The sequence below is a fragment of the Phyllopteryx taeniolatus genome, chromosome 21 (assembly GCF_024500385.1).
Source record: "Phyllopteryx taeniolatus isolate TA_2022b chromosome 21, UOR_Ptae_1.2, whole genome shotgun sequence".
Lineage (NCBI taxonomy): Eukaryota > Metazoa > Chordata > Actinopteri > Syngnathiformes > Syngnathidae > Phyllopteryx > Phyllopteryx taeniolatus.
In genome coordinates this window covers 14,995,204-15,018,349 of record NC_084522.1, presented here as the reverse complement: position 1 = coordinate 15,018,349, position 23,146 = coordinate 14,995,204, and the positions used below count along the sequence as shown (strand labels likewise).

Sequence of the window (23,146 nt, the reverse complement as noted above, 5' to 3'; positions counted from 1 at the left end):
TTAAAGATCAGATGACAAAGATGTTATGGGGTCAGTTAAAATTCATATTTGCATTGTTTATCTGTTATGTAATACATGCACATAACCATATTTGAGCTAAAAATTAGGTTTTTATGACGCATATTGAGTCATCCCCGAACATACCCGGAGCTCAAGACACCGGGGTGTGGTTACTCTAGCCACCCCAAGGGATACCAGAACTGACGTTGCAATTGCCAAACGCAGCGCGCTACACACTATACGCAATGGCGAGCAACGTGTTGGAATATGTGGAGGAGGGGGATTTCGACGTACAGGAGCACCCAACTGAACCTGGCATCGTCAAAGCGTATGTTTGAGCCGATCAGACAGTGACGACGACGGGCACCCAAGTAGCAGCTGTACGACAGAAAAAGAGAGTGGCCACTGGCTCGATGTGACGGTATGTCAAAAGCATGTCTTTTTATACATATGTATTATATATTCATATATGTTTGAGTGACACGGCATAAGCTTTCACATACTATGCTGTATTCCTATATATCGTGTGCCCCTCGCTCAAGTTGCGTTATAACACGCCGCACACAAAGTCTTTGCGGTGTGTCTGTTGGCTTATCGTATAGGCAAAAGTCCAGACGTCAGTACTGAAAACTACTGCGTGGGTCTTTTTTTCCTACTCCCCAGTGCATGGAGTCACCATAATAGAGTCGCAGGTATCCTCACAAGGAAATCCTCACCTCTTGTCTGCGCCGCTTCTGCACTGTGGCAGCTGCGAGATTTAGTTCTGTTGCTGGCGGTTGAGGTCCCGATGGCCGGAAGAAAAATTGTTGGCACCGCAGCTGGTTTCAGCTTCTTACCCAATGATTTCTTATCAGCCTTTTTCAAAACACGCCACTTCGAAGTGATCAGCACAGTTTGGAATGCTTGCGAGGGACCCACAGCTGACACATGTTTCTTCCCCTGTCGATTGACTTTCCCTATCCACTGGTCACGTATTCCTTCTTCACTTGGAAAGCCAAAAAAAAACCTCTTGTCGCCGCCTCAACCATTTGTACAGCCAAATGCCACAATAAACCATCGTGACCTCATTAAACCATACGACAACAAATATAACAATATACAAGGACGGGAACAACAGCATGGAACAATAGCGCACAACGCCGAATGAACAGGATGTTTGGCTTGTGTGACGTCACAGCGCTGGAAAGAGACGAAGACCGGAAGGCGCGGGATGCAAAAAGCAGAAGCCGCATTCTGCATCATGTTTCTCGATTTAACTGCTGTATATCTGCCATATAATCACTTTGAAATGGCAGATGCGGTTTGTAAAGGGGTTCAAGAGTTATCAAGACAACATTTTAAATCTTTGTCCTCTGACCTTTAAGAGCAGGCAGCTGCTAATATGTTGGATCACATGCAGCTGCTGGTTGACTCCAACAAGTCTGTCTCCAAACCTGCAATGACACACAAACTCACACAAATGAGAAGGGGGCAGAGCTCTGGGGGAGGGGATAGCAGACCTGACAATATCCCCCACCTGGCGCATGACTCTGGCAACCGGGGCATTGATGGCAAAAGTCACCAATTAGTAACTGGCATAGTAGTTGGCATCGTGGAATCCATCTACACTCGTCACGTCTGTAAACTCCCCAGTCGACTAGGTACTGAAGGTCATGACCAAACATCCAGAAGACGGTAGACTATGTATGCCAATTGTCCATCGACAAACAAGGGAAGAGGTGGGGGAGGTGTTGGCAAAGATAATGGGCTTGTGGAATCTGGTTTGGGTGGTGGAACGTGGAAGGTGAGATGGATGCAGAGGGTGGCCGGACGGATGGGACTGCAAGGTCACTCTCCATTTTTCTCCAAGAAATCCATTTGCTTATTGCTTTCTGTTTTTAACATCTTAACCTATTTTTAAATTGTGAGAAACCCAACACATTGCGGAAAAAATTGTGTCAGTCACGTCCAACACAGCACACTATACACAACTATGTCTGTTGTAGTACTAAGAATTACCTGTGAGAGGCAGCATAGTGCCACAGAGCATCCAGAAAGCATCCAGCATGGAAAGTACAAAGAAAGAAAAGTGTAGTCACAGAACAAAATCCCACTATTATCTGAGAACAGCATTATAGTTGCAAACTAACTTTTCTCATGATTTTGACTCAAGTCATGAATTTGATTACTTTAGACTCAACATGACAATATGTTACAAGACTTGCAACTCTTCGACACAAATAACTTCACTTGGTCTTAAACCCATTGACTTGCTATTTTGACCTAAGCACTGAGAAACCCTAAATTGTAGCCTCTCTCGTAAAGGAATTGACCAAGAGGTCATTCTTTCACACACTACCTAAGGTAATGGTTTCATTAAAAAAAACAAAAAAAGTACAACATAAGTGAACAATAAATGTGACAGCTAAATAAGGTATGCATTCCAAGAACCACTGTTAACATATACAGAAGCGATGACATTTAACGTAACAATAAGGACGTTATTTTAAAAATAAAATCCACATTGCATTGTAGGAATCGTGCGGCTTGACGGCACGTATGCTTGTTTTCGTTAGCATTTGCAGCTAGCTTTGTGAGCAATCATGCAAATAGTTACGCGGCGGGCCGGCCGTGTACTGTCTGGGCTTCCTGTACATTGCAGTCTGGTTTAGTCAGTGTAGTGTTCTCAAGAATCAGTCTTGTACTGTATTTCTTTTTATATTATTTACTTCATTTTCCTTTATCAATCAGAACACAGCTAGCATCTATTCGACATGAAAGTATATTCTTGTTCGTGTCCTTTTCTTCGCCTCTTATTGACGTATAATTAACGTCCTTATTGTTACGTTAAATGTCGTTGTCGTTTTTGTGCATGTTAACAGTGGTTCTTGCATTGTATACCTTTATTTAGCTGTCGCATTTATTGTTGATTTATGTTGTACTGTTTTTTTAATGAAATCCTGTTTGGGTTTTTTTAATGACTTAATGTCAACGTAATGTACTGTATAATCTTTCACATCTTAACATAATGTTGACACTGATCATGTAGTCCTACAGTGAAGCAGTGAGTTGTACATACAGTGGTAAACAGAGAAAGCTACGAAGTGTTGGTTTTGTAGGGCTTAGTCAAAGTAGCAAGTCTTTTCAAGTCAATGGGTTCAAGTCACGAGTTAAGTGACGAGTCACTGCTGTTCAAGTCCAAGTCTTTTAACATATTGTCAAGTCAAAAGTCATCCAATTTATGACTCGAGTCTGACTCGAGTCCACAGCTCTGCTTCTGACACACACACCGTCTGTAAGCTGAAAACCTCAAAGAGCCGTGATTCATTGACATCTGAGGCTGGCTTCAAATTATATAATGTGGATTTTTCCTGAGACTTGTGAAATCCGTGAAAAAGGTAAACACTTAAAATTGAAAAATACCTTTGTAGCAGATACAATTTGTAGTCGGCCAATTTGGACGTATTTTTTTCCATTCTTTATGAAATAAATCCAATAAAAGTAATTCATACAGAATCTGCGCAGCCATAAATTCATACAGTTGTTCACCTTTTCCCTCTCATGGGCATGGAAGAAAATGTCCCTATGTTAACACTGGTGAAGCAAAACAAAAACCACAATAAGCCAAACACAAAAATCTAACAGAACAGCCTTTTTATCGGACTGTCAGGTGCATTGAAAATATGGTTTCAAAACTAGCACCGCTCAGTTTGTATGTATGCATGGTACCGAAATACTGTGATTGACTGGCGACTTGTCCAGGGTATACCCCGCCTCTCATCTGAAGTCAGCTGGGATAGGCTCCAGCAAACCCACCGCCCTAATGAGGATAAGCGGCATAGAAAATGGATGGATGGATGGTACCAAAACAACCAATTCATTGTAGTTTCTGCACCCTTCTGTGCAATTTATCATACCAATAATAACCAGATGTAGTAACGATTGCATTGACTGTACAACACGTCTATGTTGGGTGCTCCTGAATGTGCTCGTTGCACGAGTAATCATGTGAGGCCCACAACTTCCAAAGTGTGCTACTGACGTGCTGTACTGTAATTGCTCGTGTATAATGCTTTTTTTTTTCAGAAATATGCATCAAAAGTTGATAGTGCGCATTATTCATAGATATAAGAAAAACCAAGAAATTCTTGCACATTGGAAAAATCTACATATTTCTGTACTGGCACATATGGATTGTGAAAATGGTAAATTTTCATTTGATATGTCATATAATACAACTATTCTTGACTCATCTGCAAATCAAATTACTCTCCAGACTTGATGAGTCACATAAATGAGAAAGAGTTGCGAGAGCTTCTTCTTCTTTTCCTTTCGGCTTGTCCCGTTAGGGGTCGCCACAGCCCGTCATCCTTTTCCATGAGAGCCTATTTCCTGCATCCTCCACTCGAACACCAACTGCCATCATGTCTTCCCTCACGACATCCATCAACCTTCTCTTTGGTCTTCCTCTAGCTCTCTTGCCTGGCAGCTCCATCCTCATCATCCTTCTACCAATATACTCACGATTTCTCCTCTGGATGTGTCCAAACCATTGAAGTCTGCTCTCTCTAACTTTGTCTCCAAAACATCGAACCTTGGCTGTCCCTCTGATGAGCTCATTTCTAATTTTATCCAACCTGGTCACTCCGAGAGCGAACCTCAACATCTTCATTTCCGCCACCTCCAGCTCTGCTTTCTGTTTTCTCTTCAGTGCCACTGTCTCTAATGCGTACATCATGGCTGGCCTCACCACTGTTTTATAAACTTTGCCCTTCATCCTAGCAGAGACTCTTCTGTCACATAACACACCTGACACCTTCCTCCACCCGTTCCAACCTGACGTTGTTAACCCGGGCCACGACCGATCTGGTATGGAATTCTTTGGATGAACGCTCATATTTGTTTGGCAAGGTTTTAAGCCGGATGCCCTTCCTGACGCAACCCTCTGCATTTATCCGGGCTTGGGACCGGCCTACAGTTTGCACTGACTTGGCTGCATTAAAGAGTTGTGAGAGCATTTAATGAAAAAGAAACCACCTTCAACAAGTCATAGATACAGTATTAGGAATAGGCTTGCTCATTTGACCAATAATGAGGCAGGCCACAATGCGACAATCACTCACGGTGCAAAACGAGGAGATAAACACAAATAAGGTCTATTGACATTATTTAGTGGATAATTAACATTAACGGACACAACACAGCATTCTTAACAATGATTTACAATGATGCTTAGCATGCGGCGGCACGGTGGGCGACTGGTTAGAGCGTCCGCCTCACAGTTCTGAGGACCCGGGTTCAATCCCCGGCCCCGCCTGTGGGGAGTTTGCATGTTCTCCCCGTGCCTGTGTGGGTTTTCTCCGGGCACTCCGGTTTCCTCCCACATCCCAAAAACATGCATGAATTGGACACTCTAAATTGCCCGTAGGTGTGAATGTGAGTGTGAAAGGTTGTTTGTTTGTATGCGCCCTGCGATTGGCTGGCAACCAGTTCAGGGTGTACCCCGCTTCCTTCCCGATGACAGCTGGGAAAGGCTCCGGCACGCCCGCGACCCTAGTGAGGAGAAGCGGCTCAGAAAATGGATGGATGGATGGATGGATGCTCAGCATGCTGGGAATGCCTCTGTGAATCGGAATGGTGTTGGACTGCACACTTTTGAACTTCTTGTAACTTGTTTTTATTAAGTTGTTGCTTTTATAAAAGTATTTTAAAAAAAAATCACAACTACTGCGCTAAATAGACAACTGACCTCCATCTTGATAAATTACACATACAGTCCGTATTTCCAACCGCTCTGGGCGATATTGTGACGTCCTTTCTTCCGCATCCTCCGTCGCATTGAGAGTGGTAAGCACCTTCCAACGTGTGTTGTGCAGCTGTTAAAAGCAGCTGCTAACCGCCTCAAAGGAAGGCTTCGACCTTCTGATTGGCTCAAACGTGTAGGGCTTGACCACAAGTCTACTTTCAGCTGGTTCCTGTGTGTATAAATCCTCATCTGCTGGTATTCCAAAATGTAGCTCCCCATCCAGAATGAATGGAGCGCGCTACAGAATGTCAAGCGTTACGTCACTTCTGGTAGCCCTTGTGGTGGGTAAAGTAACTACACCCAGTATGTCTCAAAATCAGGAACCTTCAGAGGCGCTCAATTAAAAAGAAATTTCGCCTATTTATGGTTCACCACTTGCTGAAAATGATGTATGGATTACTAAAGATATTCACAATGCAAAAATTGACAAGTTCAGTTGTCCAGAGGGTTTTTGTTTTCACGTACAACAATCTTTTTGTACAGGAATGGCTGACTGGTGAGGTTTATATAAACTTGCACTTTGAAACATATTTGAAGTATTATTTTTGGACTCCACAACGTTGCTGTCAAGGGAAATGAACACGATTCTGATTTGTTTTCTTTGTTGGACATTTACATGCTTGCAAGTCACATCAGAATAGAAAACTACTTCAGTGTACTTCAGACTTCTTCGTCAATGGTTGCTCTCTGATGCCAAGATACAGTGACCGCTGTCAAGTGGAACGTTTTAGCAAACGCTCAGATGGAGACCAAGGGATTATCGCAAAGAATTTATCATTCATGTACCTTACACTAATGTATTCAGATGGTGCTATGTACCATCTGATTCATGACTGCTCAAGGCTTACATATTTGTGACACGATAAATCATTGTATCCATGTCAGGCAAAAAAAAAAAAAAGATCTTTTTTTTTTTTTTTAAACATTGTTACTCGTCTCTGTTGAAAGAGACTGGAGAGTCATTGAATATGGTTTTGAGGAATGCCATTGTTATTGTGGGCTAACTGTTGTGTCTCACCCTCCCCATTCACTCAGGTTATGTGGCTGAGACCTCAAGGAACATTATATGAGGCATTATGAGTTATGTAATGATGCAGGCTGTAATTTTCTGGCCATGGACTGGCCCAATCCCACAAACACAGCTATTTACTGTATGATCATGTATTATTTTTCTTTTTACGTAAAATTTCAGTTAAAATCTTTGGAAACAAATTTGTGAACTCTGTCAAGAGTTTATTTTTCTTTTATTGTTAAATGTGTACACTGTGGATTCCTTGCAGGAGGGGGGGGTGAAAAAGGGTGAATTATCAAAAGAGAAGACCAAATGTCAATGTGATGGTTCACAGGCTCTGTTGGCATGAAACATTTCTGTGTGTTTGTTTTGGTGTATTGTTTTTTAATTTGACTTTATTTTTGTTTGGATGTTATTGTGTTTGTTTTTTGCAGATTACTTCTTTCTCCCGAAGTCTCATGTAGGACTGAAAACTTTATTTAGTAATAGGTTTTTGGTTGAAAGAACAGAATCAAAATACAAAATGATTATACTGTATGATTATAATTACAATATACAGTACCTGAGATACTTTCTATTCTTTAAAGGTTCCATATCTGGTGTCAAAATGTGAACACAAAGATGTTGCGTAATGGTGTATTCAAAAATCATTTGTGCACCACAGTTTTATGGACCATCAAATGTATCCATGCCTTTAATTAATGTTCGATAACTGTGACACATTGAAAAATCGGCATATTGAGTCAAAGAAGCCCTTGTAAAATTCCGGGTTTAGTGTCATTCCTCTTTTTTGAAGGCGGTTATTGCTTCTTGTGGCACCATGTACTGTAGCTGAACCAGATGCAATATTTTCAATGGCGGTAAAAGCTTTCTGTCCTTATATTCCCTTTCTATAAATAGACTAAATAAAACGTAGTTCAGATGCTTTACATGTTGGAATCACACTTACATATTAATGTCTGCCTATGACCACAGCAATTTACGTCAGTGTTAGCTCCTTTTTATGCCTTAGGGTTCAATAACAATGGCCTTGACTGTCTTCATTTAGTTCACTTATTTAATTTGACAGCTCTGCACTTCCCCCCCCCCCCCCCCCCCACAACTGTACACAAATTATTTTGTTATTCGAAACAAAAACCAAAAGGTAATTTTCAGAAGTTCAATTTTTCTGGTATATCTTCCTTTTATTTACTCTCACTTCCAAACACACTTAAAATGAAAATGAAAACAAGAAATGGCATTGTCCAAATTCTTATTCAACAAAACATTTATCAATTTTCTTTAACCATATTTTTAGTAACTTCATGTTCCACCAAAAATTATGCAATTCTTCAACATAAAGCACATTTTTTTTCAGTGCCCAGAACAGATACAAAGTATGTCGTGTCATTGAACATATACAGTACAACGATTGGATGGCTTGGGTGCCCAGAAAATGATTGTTGTCGCAAAGGTTTTACAAACCTGTCCGCATTTCTGACACCAAAAAATTCAAACCTTTATATGAATTAATAAATCAGTCAGGGGCTGTGCTCAATCTATTAGTTACCCTGAATCTTAATTTTTTTAAATTGTGGATTTTAATCTGACTTTTTAAGCAACCATGCTTCCATTTGTGTGTATGCGCATAGCTCTGTATAGACAACCGGTGTATGTATATTAGTGCTTGTGTGTTCAAGCGAGGATTTATGTAGTCTGTTAATGGTCAAACAGCTTGATCTGTAGCATGGGTAAAGCGACTGAACACATTTCCAGTACTTGTCAATTAATAACTATAGTTTGAGCCGCAGATGTATGAATCATTAAAACCTTGCGAATTGTTCCTGCTACATCCTCTCAAAGTCAACATCTAATAGAATCTATTAAATGTTTGTCTGTAGCAATGTATTTTCACAGTCTGTAAAGCAGTGACAATGTAATGGATGTACATGAGAACATGAACACTAACTGTAAATCATACAGTGTGTAAATAAGAACATTTGACCTTGCATATCCAAGCTGTATTTCATGTGGTACAGTATTCACAATATATTTCTATGCTGTAATACCTGATAAACTGGTGAATTGTTCCATTTGTTTTCAACACACATCAATGGTAGCAAAAAAAATATGATTGTTAATGATTATTCAATCACACACATTTTTAACAAGCCAAATCTGAAAATCTATATATCTATATATTCTTGAGCCAGTGAGTGGAACTGTTATTGTTTAGCTATATTGAAGAAAATGAAACTCCACTTTGTGTTTTTGGTTGGTGGGAGGAAGTCATAGGACCAAGCGAAAAGCCACACAAGCACGAGGAGAACATGTGACTTCCTTCACTTCCTAAAACAATGTACAATAAATGTAATGCAAATTCATGTTACACGTAAGCAGGGTCGGGAGGGTTACTTTAAAAATGGATCCCGATGCACTTACTAGTAACAGTACCTGTTAAAAAATGTAGTCAGTAACATATTCGAAGTACCACAATATTAATGTGACTTGATTACTTTCACACCAAATATAAATTAACATAAATTAAATATCAGTAAACTATATATTGAAATATATCTTGTCTTGTTCTGTAAATGTTTAATATGCATGGTTTTTTTTTTAGAAAGCACGACCGGAGGAACACAGAGCACATTGACCAAGCCCAATAGAAAATATTACAATGGTAAGCGGTGGAAGACAATGAAACCTCAGTTGAACTTTTCATCCATTGCATGCGCGGTTCTTCCTCTGTGGGCTGCAGGTGTTCGCAGGGGAACTCCCAGATTACAGCGCGACCAAACCTTCACTATTTCCACTCTTGATGACCCATTCCAGTGGAATGGATCTCAGTATCAACAGTGAAAGAAACTCCATTGTCAATAAAATCAGGTCACATCGAGTGACATTTTCACTGCATAGTGACAATGGCTTATTGTCCTGTGTACGATATATGATTATCATGTCTGATAGCACCCAGTGTTGTTTTATGGGTTGAAGGGTTTAGGGTTTTGCAATGACTGTGTAAACAGTAAATACAAGTCATAACCAAAGTAGCTGTCAAAACCCACTTGAGAGAAGCAGTTATATTAATCATATTGTGTCGGTAGAAAATGTCATCAAAGCTTCCTTTGTGTTACAAATCCACCCACTTTATCCGCACGAAATCTAAAATAAGACGGGATCTGATAATAGTATTCGCAGTTAGCTGCCAGCAGTCTGTTGTCCTTTTGAATGCAAGGATGAATTCTGTTTGGTGATTGCTCAATATCAAAAATAAATAAATAATGAATGTAGTATCAGTGAGTGTGGTGACATGACAAGCACGGTCATGTTATAATCAGACACCTGACGGTGAATCAACCTCCCTGGATGTGTTTCTTTTTAGTTGTTCTACTTTTTTTCATCTGTAGTATGCACAGTATAGTTATATTTGGTTTACAGTATACAGCGGCTGACATAAGTATTTAACACCTCACCGCTTGGCTCAGTAAATATACTTCCAAAGGAACAACCCGAGTAATCCACACATACAAAAGAACGTAGAACTCAAACTCAGAAATTAAGTAGTGTGTAAAAATGCGAAATGACACAGGGAAAATGTATTGACCACGTGAAGAAAGGGGGGGGTGCAAAAAGGCATGGAAGGCCAAGACAACACCTAAAATCTATCAATAATCAAACAGCAATCCAGCCCCTTGTCAGTGCAAATGAATATCAGCTGGTTCAGTCCTAATTGATGGCCTACAAAAAGGTCTCTTTGCTAAGGTGTGAGTCAAGACACATCTCATGATGGGTAAGAGCAGAGAGCTGTCTCAAGACCATCGCAACCTAATTGTTGCAAAACATAACGATGGCATTGGTTACAGGTGCATATCTAAGCTTCTGAACGTTCCAGCGAGCACGGTTGGGGCCATAATACGTAAGTGGATAGCCAATCACACCACCATAAATTTGCCTCGATCAAGTGCTCCTGGCAAGATTTCTGACAGAGGAGTGCAAAGAATAATCAGAAGAGTTGTCCAAGAACCAAGGAGCACCTGTGGAGAGCTTCAAAAAGACCTGGAATTAGCAGGTACTGTTGTCACAAGGAAAACAGTGAGTAATGCACTCTGCCCCGATGGCCTGTATGCATAAGACCCCATTGCTGGAAAAAAAAAAGCTTATCAAAGCTCGTTTAAAGTTTGCTGAAGAACATTTGGACAAGCCAGTTAAATACTTAGTTTAGTCGGATGAGAGCAAAATGGAACTCTTTGAATGCCATAACGCACACCACGTTTGGAGGAGAAATGGCACTCCACATCAGTGAAGTTTGGAGGTGGGGGTACTGCTTTTCAGCAAACTGGTAAACTTCACATTGAAGGAAGGATGAATGAGCAAATGTACCGAGACATTCTTGACAAAAATCTGCTGCCATCTGCGAGGATGATGAAAATGAAATGATGGTGGACATTTCAGCAGGATAATGATCCAAAACATACTGCCAATTGCTTTCAAAGAAAAAAAATAAAGCTGCTGGAATGGCCCAACCAATCACCTGACTTGAATCCAATGGAAAATCTATGGAAGGAACTTAAACTGAAGGTCTATAAAAGAAGCCCACAGAAGCTTCAAGATTTGAAGACTGCTTGTGTGGAGGAATGGGCCAATATCACACCAGAGCAATGCATGCGATTATTTTCTCCATACAGGAGGCGTCTTGAAGCTGTCATTGCAAACAAAGCCTTTTTGTATTAAATAAATACCAGTTGGCGTGTTCAATACTTTTTCCCTGTGTCATTTCACATTATTACGCACAACTTCATTTCTGAGCTTTGCTCTACTTTCTTTGTATGTATGGATTACTTGAGTTGTTCCCAACATCTGGTTAAATTTTCAGGTCAATAGCACCTTTGGAAGTACATATAGTGAGAAAAATGGTGACGGGTTAATTACTTATTTCAGCTTACTTATTAATATATACAGTAGTTGCCACTCCACTGCTAATGGTCATATTGATGGTATTTGTTTCATTCTCAAGTGCTTATATACAGTATAGATTATTTCGTGGTCCATATATAGTTTTTAGCTACATACTTTGCTGTTGACTACTCTGAAATTCATTGACAAAAGATGAATACGAGACGAGATCAACATTTCATCTTTTACTTCTAGGTATTAAGAATCTGATTAACAATTTAGATGATAAGTTAGTGGACATTAGGACCATGTTCGTCACCCAGAGGACTGCAGGTGAGCGGTCGTGGTTTATGCTAAATTAGAAGATGCAAACCGACATTTAGCGTCAAGCATTTAGCATTGCCTGTTTGGAAAGTCTGCGATTGGCTGGCAACCAGTTCAGGGTGTACCCCGCCTCCTGCCCGATGATAGCTGGGATAGGCTCCAGCACGACCCTAGTGAGGAGAAGCGGTGAAAGAAAATGGATGGATGTATGGAAAGTTTGAGACTGGCCAATTCGATTACCAGACTTAAACCCGATGGAGCATGCAATGTACGCGCTAAAGAGGAGACTGAAGGGAGTAACAACTTCAAACAAACAACTGAAAGAGACTGCAGTGAAATCCTGGAAAAGAATTTTGCAAAAGGTTTTGTGATGTCAGTAAGTGACAGGCTCGATGCAGTTATTGCAAGCTAAGGATTTGCACATAAATACGAAGTCATATTAACTTCAGTCTATGTTCAATTTATGTTACAATACTTTTGCTTTCTTTAAAAAAAATTATGTTTCATTACAAATAATGTCATCTTGTTGTACATTGTGTCTCAGAAGCTGATGTAAATTCTGTACTTGGAAATTACAGATGAAATATTGATCTTTTGTCTCAAACCCAAATGTTTTCAGTCGACAGCAAAAATAAAGTCATCGGATGCTTTTGGAGGGGAGTGTGTGTCGAAATCACCGTGGTACTGTTTGTTAATATAAATGAATATAACATTTTGAATTAAATAAATAATTTATTAAATAATAAATACAATCCTGTTGTATATAAATGTTCCATGTAAAAAAAAAAAACAACAACAATTTTCTAACTTCTGTTTACATTGTTGAAGTTATTAAACCACATATAACTCAGTCATAAATAAACAGATAAATATATAAATAGATTCAATAAATACATACAGTACAGTGCATTTTCATTAATGATCTCAGCGTATTTTCAGTGTGTTGACTTTGAACAATTGTCAATTGTATACATTTGACAAATTAAGTTGTAGTACAGCAAAAGGTACTGACACTTGATAGTACACAGTACATAACATATTGAAACCCCTTATATTTCAGAGATAGTACATTCCGGTTCGTTACTAAATCACCTTACGGTGAAGTTGCTTAGCCTGCTATTTTTACCATAGCTCGTTTGAATTACGTTAATTTCTTACTGACTATCTAGAGCCAACCTTGTGTTGGTGTGCGAGCAGTCGTCAAAGCTCACCGTCAATTTCTTCATATTTAGCTTTGCCTGTCATGTTTTCACATGGCAAAGACACCAAAGAACGTCTTCCCGGCCTCTTCCTCCAGGTTTGGCAGCATTTTCTCCGTTACGGTCTTCAACCTGTCTCCTTTATTTAAGTTAAAGACAGCTCCCATGTACACAGCGGAGTACCAGCCGCCCTCTTCGTCAGCATCACCGCCGGCTGTTTTTTGGCAGGCAGTCCGGACAGAGTGCAGGATGGTCCGGTATTCGTCATTCCCAAATGAGCTGGACCAGCGTCTCACTCTATGGGTCAGGTGGACCATTGACGTTGCGGACGTGTCGTCGTTCTCATCGATGCGACAACTGACCCGGAAAGATACTTGACTGTAAACAAAGTAAAGGCCAGCTTGAGGGATCACAATCTCGTTGTTCTTGAGCTCCAGACCCCCTTCAGAATGGGATGGGTCCACCTGATTGCTCCATTCCACTGAGTTGGCCATTTGAGAATTGTATTGTCCTGTAGAGGGGAGATAATCGTAAATTAATGACATTTAAACGGGGTAACCACATGTATGCAAACATTCAGTTTTGGCTGCCCTGTAGCTCGAGCCTCCCTAGAACTGCAACTGCACCATCATTTTTGGCTGGCTTTTCACTCACTGTCCATGGACTAATTGGGCTTTAAACATGTTAATTATCACATGGGTCATGGTCATATCATTTGATCAATAACAGTTTAAAAAAAAATCGAATTTAACAATTTGTTTCTGCCACCTTGGTTTTATATAGTTAAATGCATCCCCTGCCGAAACAGCCACGCTTAAAGTTCTATTTTCAAAAAGTTCTTGATTGTTTAAAAATGTAGCCATTCATTTGAAAGGCAATCGTTATTCACAGAGCAAATGGTGGTGGCCCATTGAAATACACTTCCTTTGATCACGGCAAAGACAAAAGTGTATAACATGAAAGAGCTACGTGAAAATCATGAGTTGCACAATTTACATGTTGCCCTTCAAACTCTATGGATACATAGAGTACATAAATGATCCTAACTACTCATTAAACCTATTACACTCTCATGTTTATACATCCCGCCATCCATTTTCTGTACCTCACTAGGGTACAGCGAGGGCATGCTTTAGCCTATCCCAGCTATCTTCGGGCGAGAGGCGGGGTACAGCCAATCGCAGGGCCCATGTCTTTATACAACTCGCAGAAATTCATACATGTTCATTCATACTGCATCTCAGAAATAAGACCATTTATTTTGCTGTCTGCTATTGTGTGAATGCAAAATGGCTGCCTCATCCAGGCACTTCAGCTCCAAGATCCCGCTGGCGTATTGCAACAATATGATGAGGCTCCCTCCAGTGCCATTTACGGTAAAGTGACAAAGAAAGACCGTTTGTAAGAGAACTAAAAAAACAGGAATTTGTGTTTTGCATTTGTGTTCGTTTTCATGGAAAATGCATATTAAGAAATAGGAGGAACAAAAATCGTATATATCCAAAAATGTCAATATCATGAAACTTCATTTCAGACACCTAATGATCAAGACACTTTGGCATTAAAAGTTTGAAAAATATTACTTTTGGATATTTTTTTTCTTTGAAACAATTATGACCTTTTGATGGATAACGGCTGCCAATAATTCAGACTCATATGAGTTATTATAAATATTTCTGAAAATTGGCTATTAATATAGTAACTCAACAAAAGCACTTCAAAGCCCACGGCACACTAAAACTGTATATACTACAACTATACTACAACTATATTTCGCTCCAATTATCAATCCAGTTCCCAAAACGTGAAACATTTTTAATCACCTAAGGTTTGTTGCAAAATAAAGTGTTCCAACTTCTTACCTGTTAAATGAATTGCAGCTCTGACGTTGGAGAGCTGCCGTAAAGTGTGATGAATATCTGTAAAAGGAAGATGGAGGTTAGGCCTAATTATCATCATTGATTTTGCTCATTTAGATTGTGATGGTATTCTTTTGATTTTATGAAGTAACATTATCATGTAAGTATTTTTTGTTGATGCTGTTTTGAGGGAATCGAGAAGTAACAATTTCTCACCAAAACTCTCCTCATCTCGTCCTGGTTTCTGTTTAAAGAAAAGAAAATAAAAGGAGAGCGTTAAACCAGCTGAATTCCGGCAAGTAGGGCCACTGTGGTCCAGCGAGACATCCGGGGGCCCTATAATTGAATGACAATTCTGTCTCTTGTTCCCACCTTGGTGTGTAGATTAAAGATGAGGAGAGCAGCAGCAGCAATAGCGAGGAATAGCGTGAAACCCAAAAGGGCCACGGTTAGCTTTGAGCCATGTTTCGCACCGGGTCTTGTTGAATTCTTTGACTCTGAGTCCACAGCAGCAAAAAGAGTCACTTTACAGTCACCTTCCATTGTTCCAAATGAGGGCCCTTTATCGAATAGATCTCTTTCTGAGCGTTTGTCTTCCTTCTGGGACTCACGTTTACTGACTGTCAGATTGCACAGTGCAGCTCTTTATAAAACTGTTAGGTCCTCCGGGGGGAAGTCCGATGATATCATTCATTGTAACCGAGTGGAGATTTGGTAAGGAAGAGAGAGCTAAAACTGAGGAGGATCTAAAACTTTAGACACTCCTACACACTCGCACCCACAAACACTCAAGCAACAAAATACTGTATATGCCAATATACCCTACACCTGCGGGGGGGAAAACCACATCGTAGATATTAATACAGATCCAACACATGGAATTGTATTATCACAAAGACAGACCAATCTCTTACAAATGTCAACTGTTTACATATACTGAAGTGCATTGGTCATATTTATGTGGGTCAACTATATGGAAACTAGAAACCACAAACACATCATTGAGTGGAACGTCACACATCTGTGTATGATGTCGCAATATGTGTATCCTTATAGTAAACACAACTGTGACAGCAGAGTCATTGGTGAGACCTTGGTTGTATTGTCACACTTCCCTTTTTCTGTAAAAAAAAAAAGAAAGAAAATAGACGAGCAATATGAACTAACCATGAAGGGAGACATTTTCATTGCCTGGGGACCCTTCACAAATATAATACACATCAAACCTATGTGATGATATAAAATAGGAAACTTAAGATGCATTTCGTAAGAAGGATTTTTGAACTGGCCAAGTGTAAAATGTGATATGGAAACCAATGCTTCTTCAAAGTGTGGTCCATGACCCATTGTCGGTGGCGAGTGAGTAGCAGTCATTGACCTTTGTTGTGCACCCTGTCGTTGGGCCTGTTGCGCATGGTCTACAAAGACTGCCATCTTTTACAAGAAACCGAAATTTCGAGTGGAAAGCTGCATGTGCACTCACTCTAACCGACAACAACAGGGGAAAAGGCTGCCATCGATGCAATTCAGGATTACGCTTTACTTTGGAGTCTAATGGTCTTTGTTTTACATTGTTTTGTGTCGTGAATCATCATCATCATCATCATCAGCAGCAGCAGCATCATCAGAATTGTTGACGTACATTGTATATCAGCGTGCTTTTCTGTAAACCGTTTACTGTACACGTATTTTTAAGGGTACAGCAATGTCTGAAGAGGGTTGGAAACATTTGAAATGCCATTTGGGGATCGCAGTTTGTGGTATATTGATGGTTTACACTGTTAAGAATGTCAATTAGAATTTCTTTTTATAATCTTCTGCAGGAAAATATCAATTAGCGGAAATGTATATTATATATATATAGAGAGAGAGAGAGAGAGAGAGAGAAAGAGAGAGAGAGAGTTGTTTTTTGGGGAGCTTATTATCACTGATACCTTGTAAAGATGTATCCACTAAAAAAACTGAAGTAACAAAACCCAATTTTGACTTTCATTCAGATTAAGGCCTTTTATTGGACTTTTGGACCATAATTACAATCCGAATTTTGTTTTGCTTGCCTCACCAGTTACTGCCAACTATATACTGTTCTGTTGAACATTAGTGGAGTCGGTAGTCTGCATGGTTTTTTTTGGTGTGTGTGTGTGGGGGGGGGGTAGATAAGTGATCCTTGGAAAAGAGAAGCACTGATCTCAAGAAAATAACTGATATACAATATATAGCCTTTCCTGGTGACAGTGAGCATATGCGGCAGTAAGGCTTAGATGACGCAGAAGGAGTGTGGAAATCTGTCTTGCAGACAGGAGTGTATGAGTGATGAATGAATAGTTTGTCATTTTAAACCTTTAAACCTGTGTGGAGTTTGCATGTTCTCCCCGTGCCTGTGTGGGTTTTCTCCGGGCACTCCGGTTTTCCTCCCACATCCCAAAAACATGCATGAATTGGAGAATCCAAATTGCCCGTAGGTGTGGATGTGAGTGCGAATGGTTGTTTGTTCGTATGTGCCCTGCGATTGGCTGGCAACCAGTTGAGGGTGTACCCCGCCTCCTGCCCGATGACAGCTGGGATAGGCTCCAGCACGCCCGCGACCCTAGTGAGGAGAAGCGGCTCAGAAAATGGATGGATGGATATATGTGATGTTGTCATAAGAAAAGAGAGAGTCAAACTTCCACATGGGTATTTTTATTATCACATTACAATCAACAGCCTGAAAAGTGGAAGCTCCTTTGTTACAATTATAGCACACGGAATTCACAACACCTATTTCCCTTTTCACTCAGTGATATGAAAACAAACTTTTACCACAGTTCAGGAATTTCTGAAAGTGAAATGGAACTCCCCACTTGGCTCAAACTTCAAGTGTATTTGGTGCCAAGTGATAAGAGATGATTATCATTTGATAGCAAAAATCCATGATGGGGAAAGCTCCCTGCCAAGTGCTTACTTGCATGGCACATTCCATCGAAAGATACTTGACCTTGACCTTGATGTAATAGCTCAGGCAATAGAATTCTTGTCAGTAAGATTAATTGTTCTGTTACCGCTCAAAACAAAAAACTAAAAAATACAATACAAACAGTTGCTATTTGGACTGCCAGACGACGGTATGAATCGGCTGGTTACTTGGCTTCGATGGAAACCAATACTGTGTCACCATCATTTTGTGAATTGAGACATAGAGAATGTTTTAAAAAAAAAACAACAACAACAACAACAACAACAAAAACATGCTGGCGTAAGTTCAAAACACAGGTACCTATTTCCTATTACCTATTTAGGTGTTATCCTTGTAGGTGACAGCAATCTCTTCACGATTGTTTTAATCGTTCCATAACTCTGCACAATGATGGAAAAATATTGTGGCAATGAAATTAAAATATGTTAGCATTTGATGACATTCATTTGCACGTAGAAAACGAGGTACGTATGGGAACGTCGGCATAGCCAATCGCTCAATGTGCAAGGGTGCGTCGGCAAACTCTTATTTTTTTTTGGACTTGGTCCGGTACAGTCGGGTTCGATCGCATTTTTTATTTGTTCCATTTGTGGTCATATTCACAGTATGTACAGTACACAACTAAAACGAAATAAAGGGAACACCTACAGCACACGTCCCAGACCTCGATGACTGGGATGGGCTCCAGCGCTCCCGCGACCCTTGTGAGGATAAGCGGCTCAGAAAATGGATGGATGGGTTTCTACATAGTGTAATTCATTGAGAAGAAAGTATGGCCATTCAGAGTGACATTCAACATCCAAGTCAGTCACGTGGCTGACTCATGTGTATGACTTCCACGTGCCAGTATGCACATGCTACAACATGATGCCCCAGTGGTTCAGATCTAGGGAATGTCATTTCAGTCAATTGCATAAATGACATTCATTGAAGATATTTTGAGACATATTCAGTTTGGACATACGATACAAGAAATCAAATCATACACAACTTCAAAACATCAATGACACTGACACTATTACAGGCTTGACCACAATGACTACATTATTATTGCTTCGGTGTCACCTGACATCTCACTCAGAATCACCAAAGATAATTGTCCAATCCCAGTGCTTTCTGTAGAAGTGAGGCATCAAATATTCCAGGAAACAGGCTCTCCCTTTGCTCTACAGATGAATGACGGGAAACCTACAGTGTTTCATATGGTTTTCTGTTTAATATGATAACTAAATTCCAGTCGCATTAAAATGCAAATGAGATGTCCAACAGTCCATTCCTCAGTCACCTTGTCATCTTTTAGATAAGAGCTATTGTTTGTTATTAAGAATAACTTGAAATTGGAAAGAAAGTAGACCACGTTACTTCAGAATTAGCTACCCCAAATCCACACTCTCAATTCATAAAAGCTCCGTGTACTTTCTTTTTTAAAGTGGAATACCGTGGATTGTTTCATTACCACCAGGTCTTCCGTTAGTTACAAACTTCATTAGACACTGAACAGGAACATGAATTGAAGGGGATTACGTTTAGAATTGTTTTCCAGTGCTATCTCAGACAATAAACATTTGTCAGCATGCTAATGCTTTGGAAAGAGAAATTCACCTAATCAAAATTTGTTGCAAGGAAGAAGAAGCAGGAAGCAGATTCATGCATGCAATACAGGAATTTGTTTGGTATTACATCATGCTTCAAGTTTGATGAGCATGTTTTGACGCTCTGCGAATGGCCACATATTAAAATATATCCTGTCATATCCACCCCATGACTAAACTTTCCCTGTCACTTCCAAGTGTTGTTTGTAGTGATCAGTCATACAAAAGACATGAAAACAATTCTTACATCTTGACAACATTTTCACATCACACTTCAATAGTGTTAATCTTCTTCTTTTCCTTTGGGCTTGTCCATTTAGGGGTCGCCACAGCGCGTCATCCTTTTCCATGTAATCTCCTGCATCCTCCTCTCGAACACCAACTGCCATCATGTCTTCCCTCACGACATCCATCAACCTTCTCATTGGTCTTCCTCTAGCTCTCTTGCCTGGCAGCTCCATCCTCATCATCCTTCTACCAATATAATCACTATTTCTCCTCTGGACGTGTGCAAACCATCGAAGTCTGCTCTCTCCAACGTTGTCTCCAAAACATCGAACCTTGGCCGTCCCTCTGATGAGCTCATTTCTAATTTTATCCAACCTGGTCACTCCGAGAGCGAACCTCAACATCTTCATTTCCGCCACCTCCAGCGCTGCTTCCTGTTGTCTCTTCAGTGCCACTGTCTCTAATCCGCACATCATGGCTGGCCTCACCACTGTTTTATAAACTTTGCCCTTCATCCTAGCAGAGACTCTTCTGTCACATAACACACCTGACACCTTCCTCCACCCGTTCCAACCTGCTTGGACCCGTTTCTTCACTTCCTGACCACACTCACCATTGCTCTGGACGGTTGACCCCAAGTATTTAAAGTCCTCCACCCTTGCTATCGCTTCTCAATGTAGCCTCACTCTTCCCCACCACTCCTCTCATTCATGCACATATATTCCGTTTTACTTCGGCTAATCTTCATTCCTCTTCTTTCCAGTGCATGCCTCCATCTTTCTAACTGTTCCTCCAGCTGCTCCCTGCTTTCACTGCAGATCACAATGTCATCTGCAAACATCATGGTCCACGGGGATTCCAGTCTAACCTCATCTGTCAGCCTATCCATCACCACTGCAAAAAGGAAGGGGCTCAGGGCTGATCCCTGATGCAGTCCCACCTCCACCTTAAATTCCTCTGTCACACCTCACCGCTGTTCTGCTGCCCTCGTACATGTCCTGTATTATTCTAACATACTTCTCTGCCACTCCAGACTTCCACATGCAGTACCACAGTTGCTCTCTGGGTACTCTTGACATAGGCTTTCTCTAGATCTACAAAGACACAATGTAGCTCCTTCTGACCTTCTCTGTACTTTTCCATCAACATCCTCAAGGCAAATAATGCATCTGTGGTACTCTTTCTAGGCATTAAACCATACTGTTGCTCGCAAATACTCACTTCTGTCCCGAGTCTAGGCTCCACTACTCTTTCCCATAACTTCATTGTGTGGCTCATCAACTTTATTCCTCTGTAGTTCCCACAGCTCTGCACATCACCTTTGTTCTTAAAAATGGGCACCAGTACACTTTTCCTCCATTCCTCAGGCATCTTCTCACGCACTAGAATTCTATTGAACAAGCTGGTCAAAAACTCCACAGCCACCTCTCCTAGATGCTTCCATACCTCCACAGGAATGTCATCAGGACCAACTGCCTTTCCATTTTTCATTCTCTTTAATGCCTTTCTAACTTCCCCCTTACTAATCATTGCCACTTCCTGGTCCACCACACTTGCCTCTTTTACTCTCCCTTCTCTCTCATTTTCCTCATTCATCAACTCCTCGAAGTATTCTTTCCATCTAGCTAGCACACTGCTGGCACCAGTCAACATATTTCAATCTCTATCCTTAATCACCCTAACCTGCTGCACATCCTTCCCATCTCTATCCCTCTGTCTGGCCAACCTGTATAGATCCTTTTCTCCTTCTTTAGTGTCCAACCTGCCATACATGTCATCATATGCCTCTTGTTTTGCCTTTGCCACCTCTACCTTTGCCCTGTGTCGCATCTCAATGTATTCCTTTCGCCTCTCCTCGGTCTTCTCAGTGTCCCACTTCTTCTTAGCTAACTTTTTTCCTTGTATGATTTCCTGTACTGTGAGGTTCCACCACCAAGTCTCCTTCTCTCCTTTCCTGCCAGAAGATACACCAAGTACTCTCCTGCCTGCCTCTCTGATCACCTTGGCTGCAGTGGTCCAGTCTTCTGGAAGCTCCTCCTTTCCACAGAGAGCCTGTCTCACCTCTTCCCGAAAAGCTGCACAACACTCGTCCTGTCTCAGCTTCCACCACATGGTTCTCTGCTCTGCCTTTGTCTTCCTCCCCACCACCAGAGTCATCTTACACACCACCATCCTATGCTGTCTAGCCACACTCTCCCCTACCACTACCTTACAGTCGGTAACCTCCTTCAGATTACATCATCTGCACAAAATGTAATCCACCTGCGTGCTTTCCTCTTCTCTTTCTGCCTAATAAATTTCCACCGGCGTCCTGCAGGTTAACGATTGCGTGGGCGGATGTTGTTAACCACGACTGATCTGGTATGGAATTCTTTAGATGAACGCTCATTTTTGTTTGGCAAAGTTTTAAGCCGGATGCCCTTCCTGACACAACCCTCTACATTTATTCGGGCTTGGGACCGGCCGACAGTTTGCACTGGCTTGTGCCCCCGGTAGGGCTGCATTAAAAAAAATCTTGCATTGGCCGGGAATCGAACCCGGGTCAACTGCTTGGAAGGCAGCTATGCTCACCACTATACCACCAACGCCTCCATCATCACTCCTATCATCATATACTTCAGTCAGCATAATAACTAGTCTACGAGTGTGGAGTTGAAACTTTAAGAGGTTTCACAAAAATATGTCATTCACAGTTTATGCGGAATACCTCATTTTCAGTAACTCTTTCTGTTCATTGACTACCTGAAGTTGGGAGCTCATGGACATCATCAAATTCTGAATTTCCTCTCCGGGCATGATTTGACAGCCTTGACTCCAGACACCTTCAGTCGTTGTTTATTTGTGCAGAACTGTACTACTTTAGTCTTTAGTAATAGAAAAGCACACTCAGTGGAGTTGAGATCAGGCCACTGATTTGACTACTGAATAATATTTCTTTCCCCTTCAAAAAGTGCTTAGTTATTTCGCAGTTTTTATCGTCATGATCCATTTGCACTGTGAAACACTGTCCCATTCTACTGTATTTGCATCAACTGAATGTGAGGCGAGTGTGTGGTCCTGTTTTTTGCGACTTTCAGCTTTTCCCATCAGGGGTCACCGCAGCAAACCACTTGCTTGATTTATTTGGCATCATTTTTTCACAGAATTTGAGACATAACTAGGTAATCAGGTTGTCTTTCCTGCTGTCCAAATCATGACATTTGGTTTAATCTGGTCAATTTCATGATTTCAAAATGTAATTAAGTATCGATTGATCCACTTCTGCTTTTCTCCTGTATCTTAAAACGGTTGATATTGAATGAAAATGTCATTCCTGCGG

The 23,146-nt window shown here is 40.8% G+C and overlaps 1 protein-coding gene and 1 non-coding gene across 2 annotated transcripts; both read right to left on the bottom strand.

The window, feature by feature from the left end:
• Positions 1-12,771: 12,771 nt before the first annotated feature.
• Positions 12,772-15,660, bottom strand: tnfa (tumor necrosis factor a (TNF superfamily, member 2)). Its single transcript, XM_061759812.1, has 4 exons — positions 15,427-15,660; positions 15,271-15,298; positions 15,058-15,114; positions 12,772-13,706 (listed from the first exon to the last, which is right to left on the bottom strand). The coding sequence occupies exons 1-4, from the start codon at positions 15,595-15,597 to the stop codon at positions 13,246-13,248; spliced, it is 717 nt and encodes a 238-aa protein (XP_061615796.1). The 5' UTR covers positions 15,598-15,660; the 3' UTR covers positions 12,772-13,245.
• Positions 15,661-22,343: 6,683 nt separating this feature from the next.
• Positions 22,344-22,415, bottom strand: trnag-ucc (transfer RNA glycine (anticodon UCC)). The gene has a single exon. It is a non-coding gene; the product is annotated as a tRNA-Gly (tRNA).
• Positions 22,416-23,146: the final 731 nt, after the last annotated feature.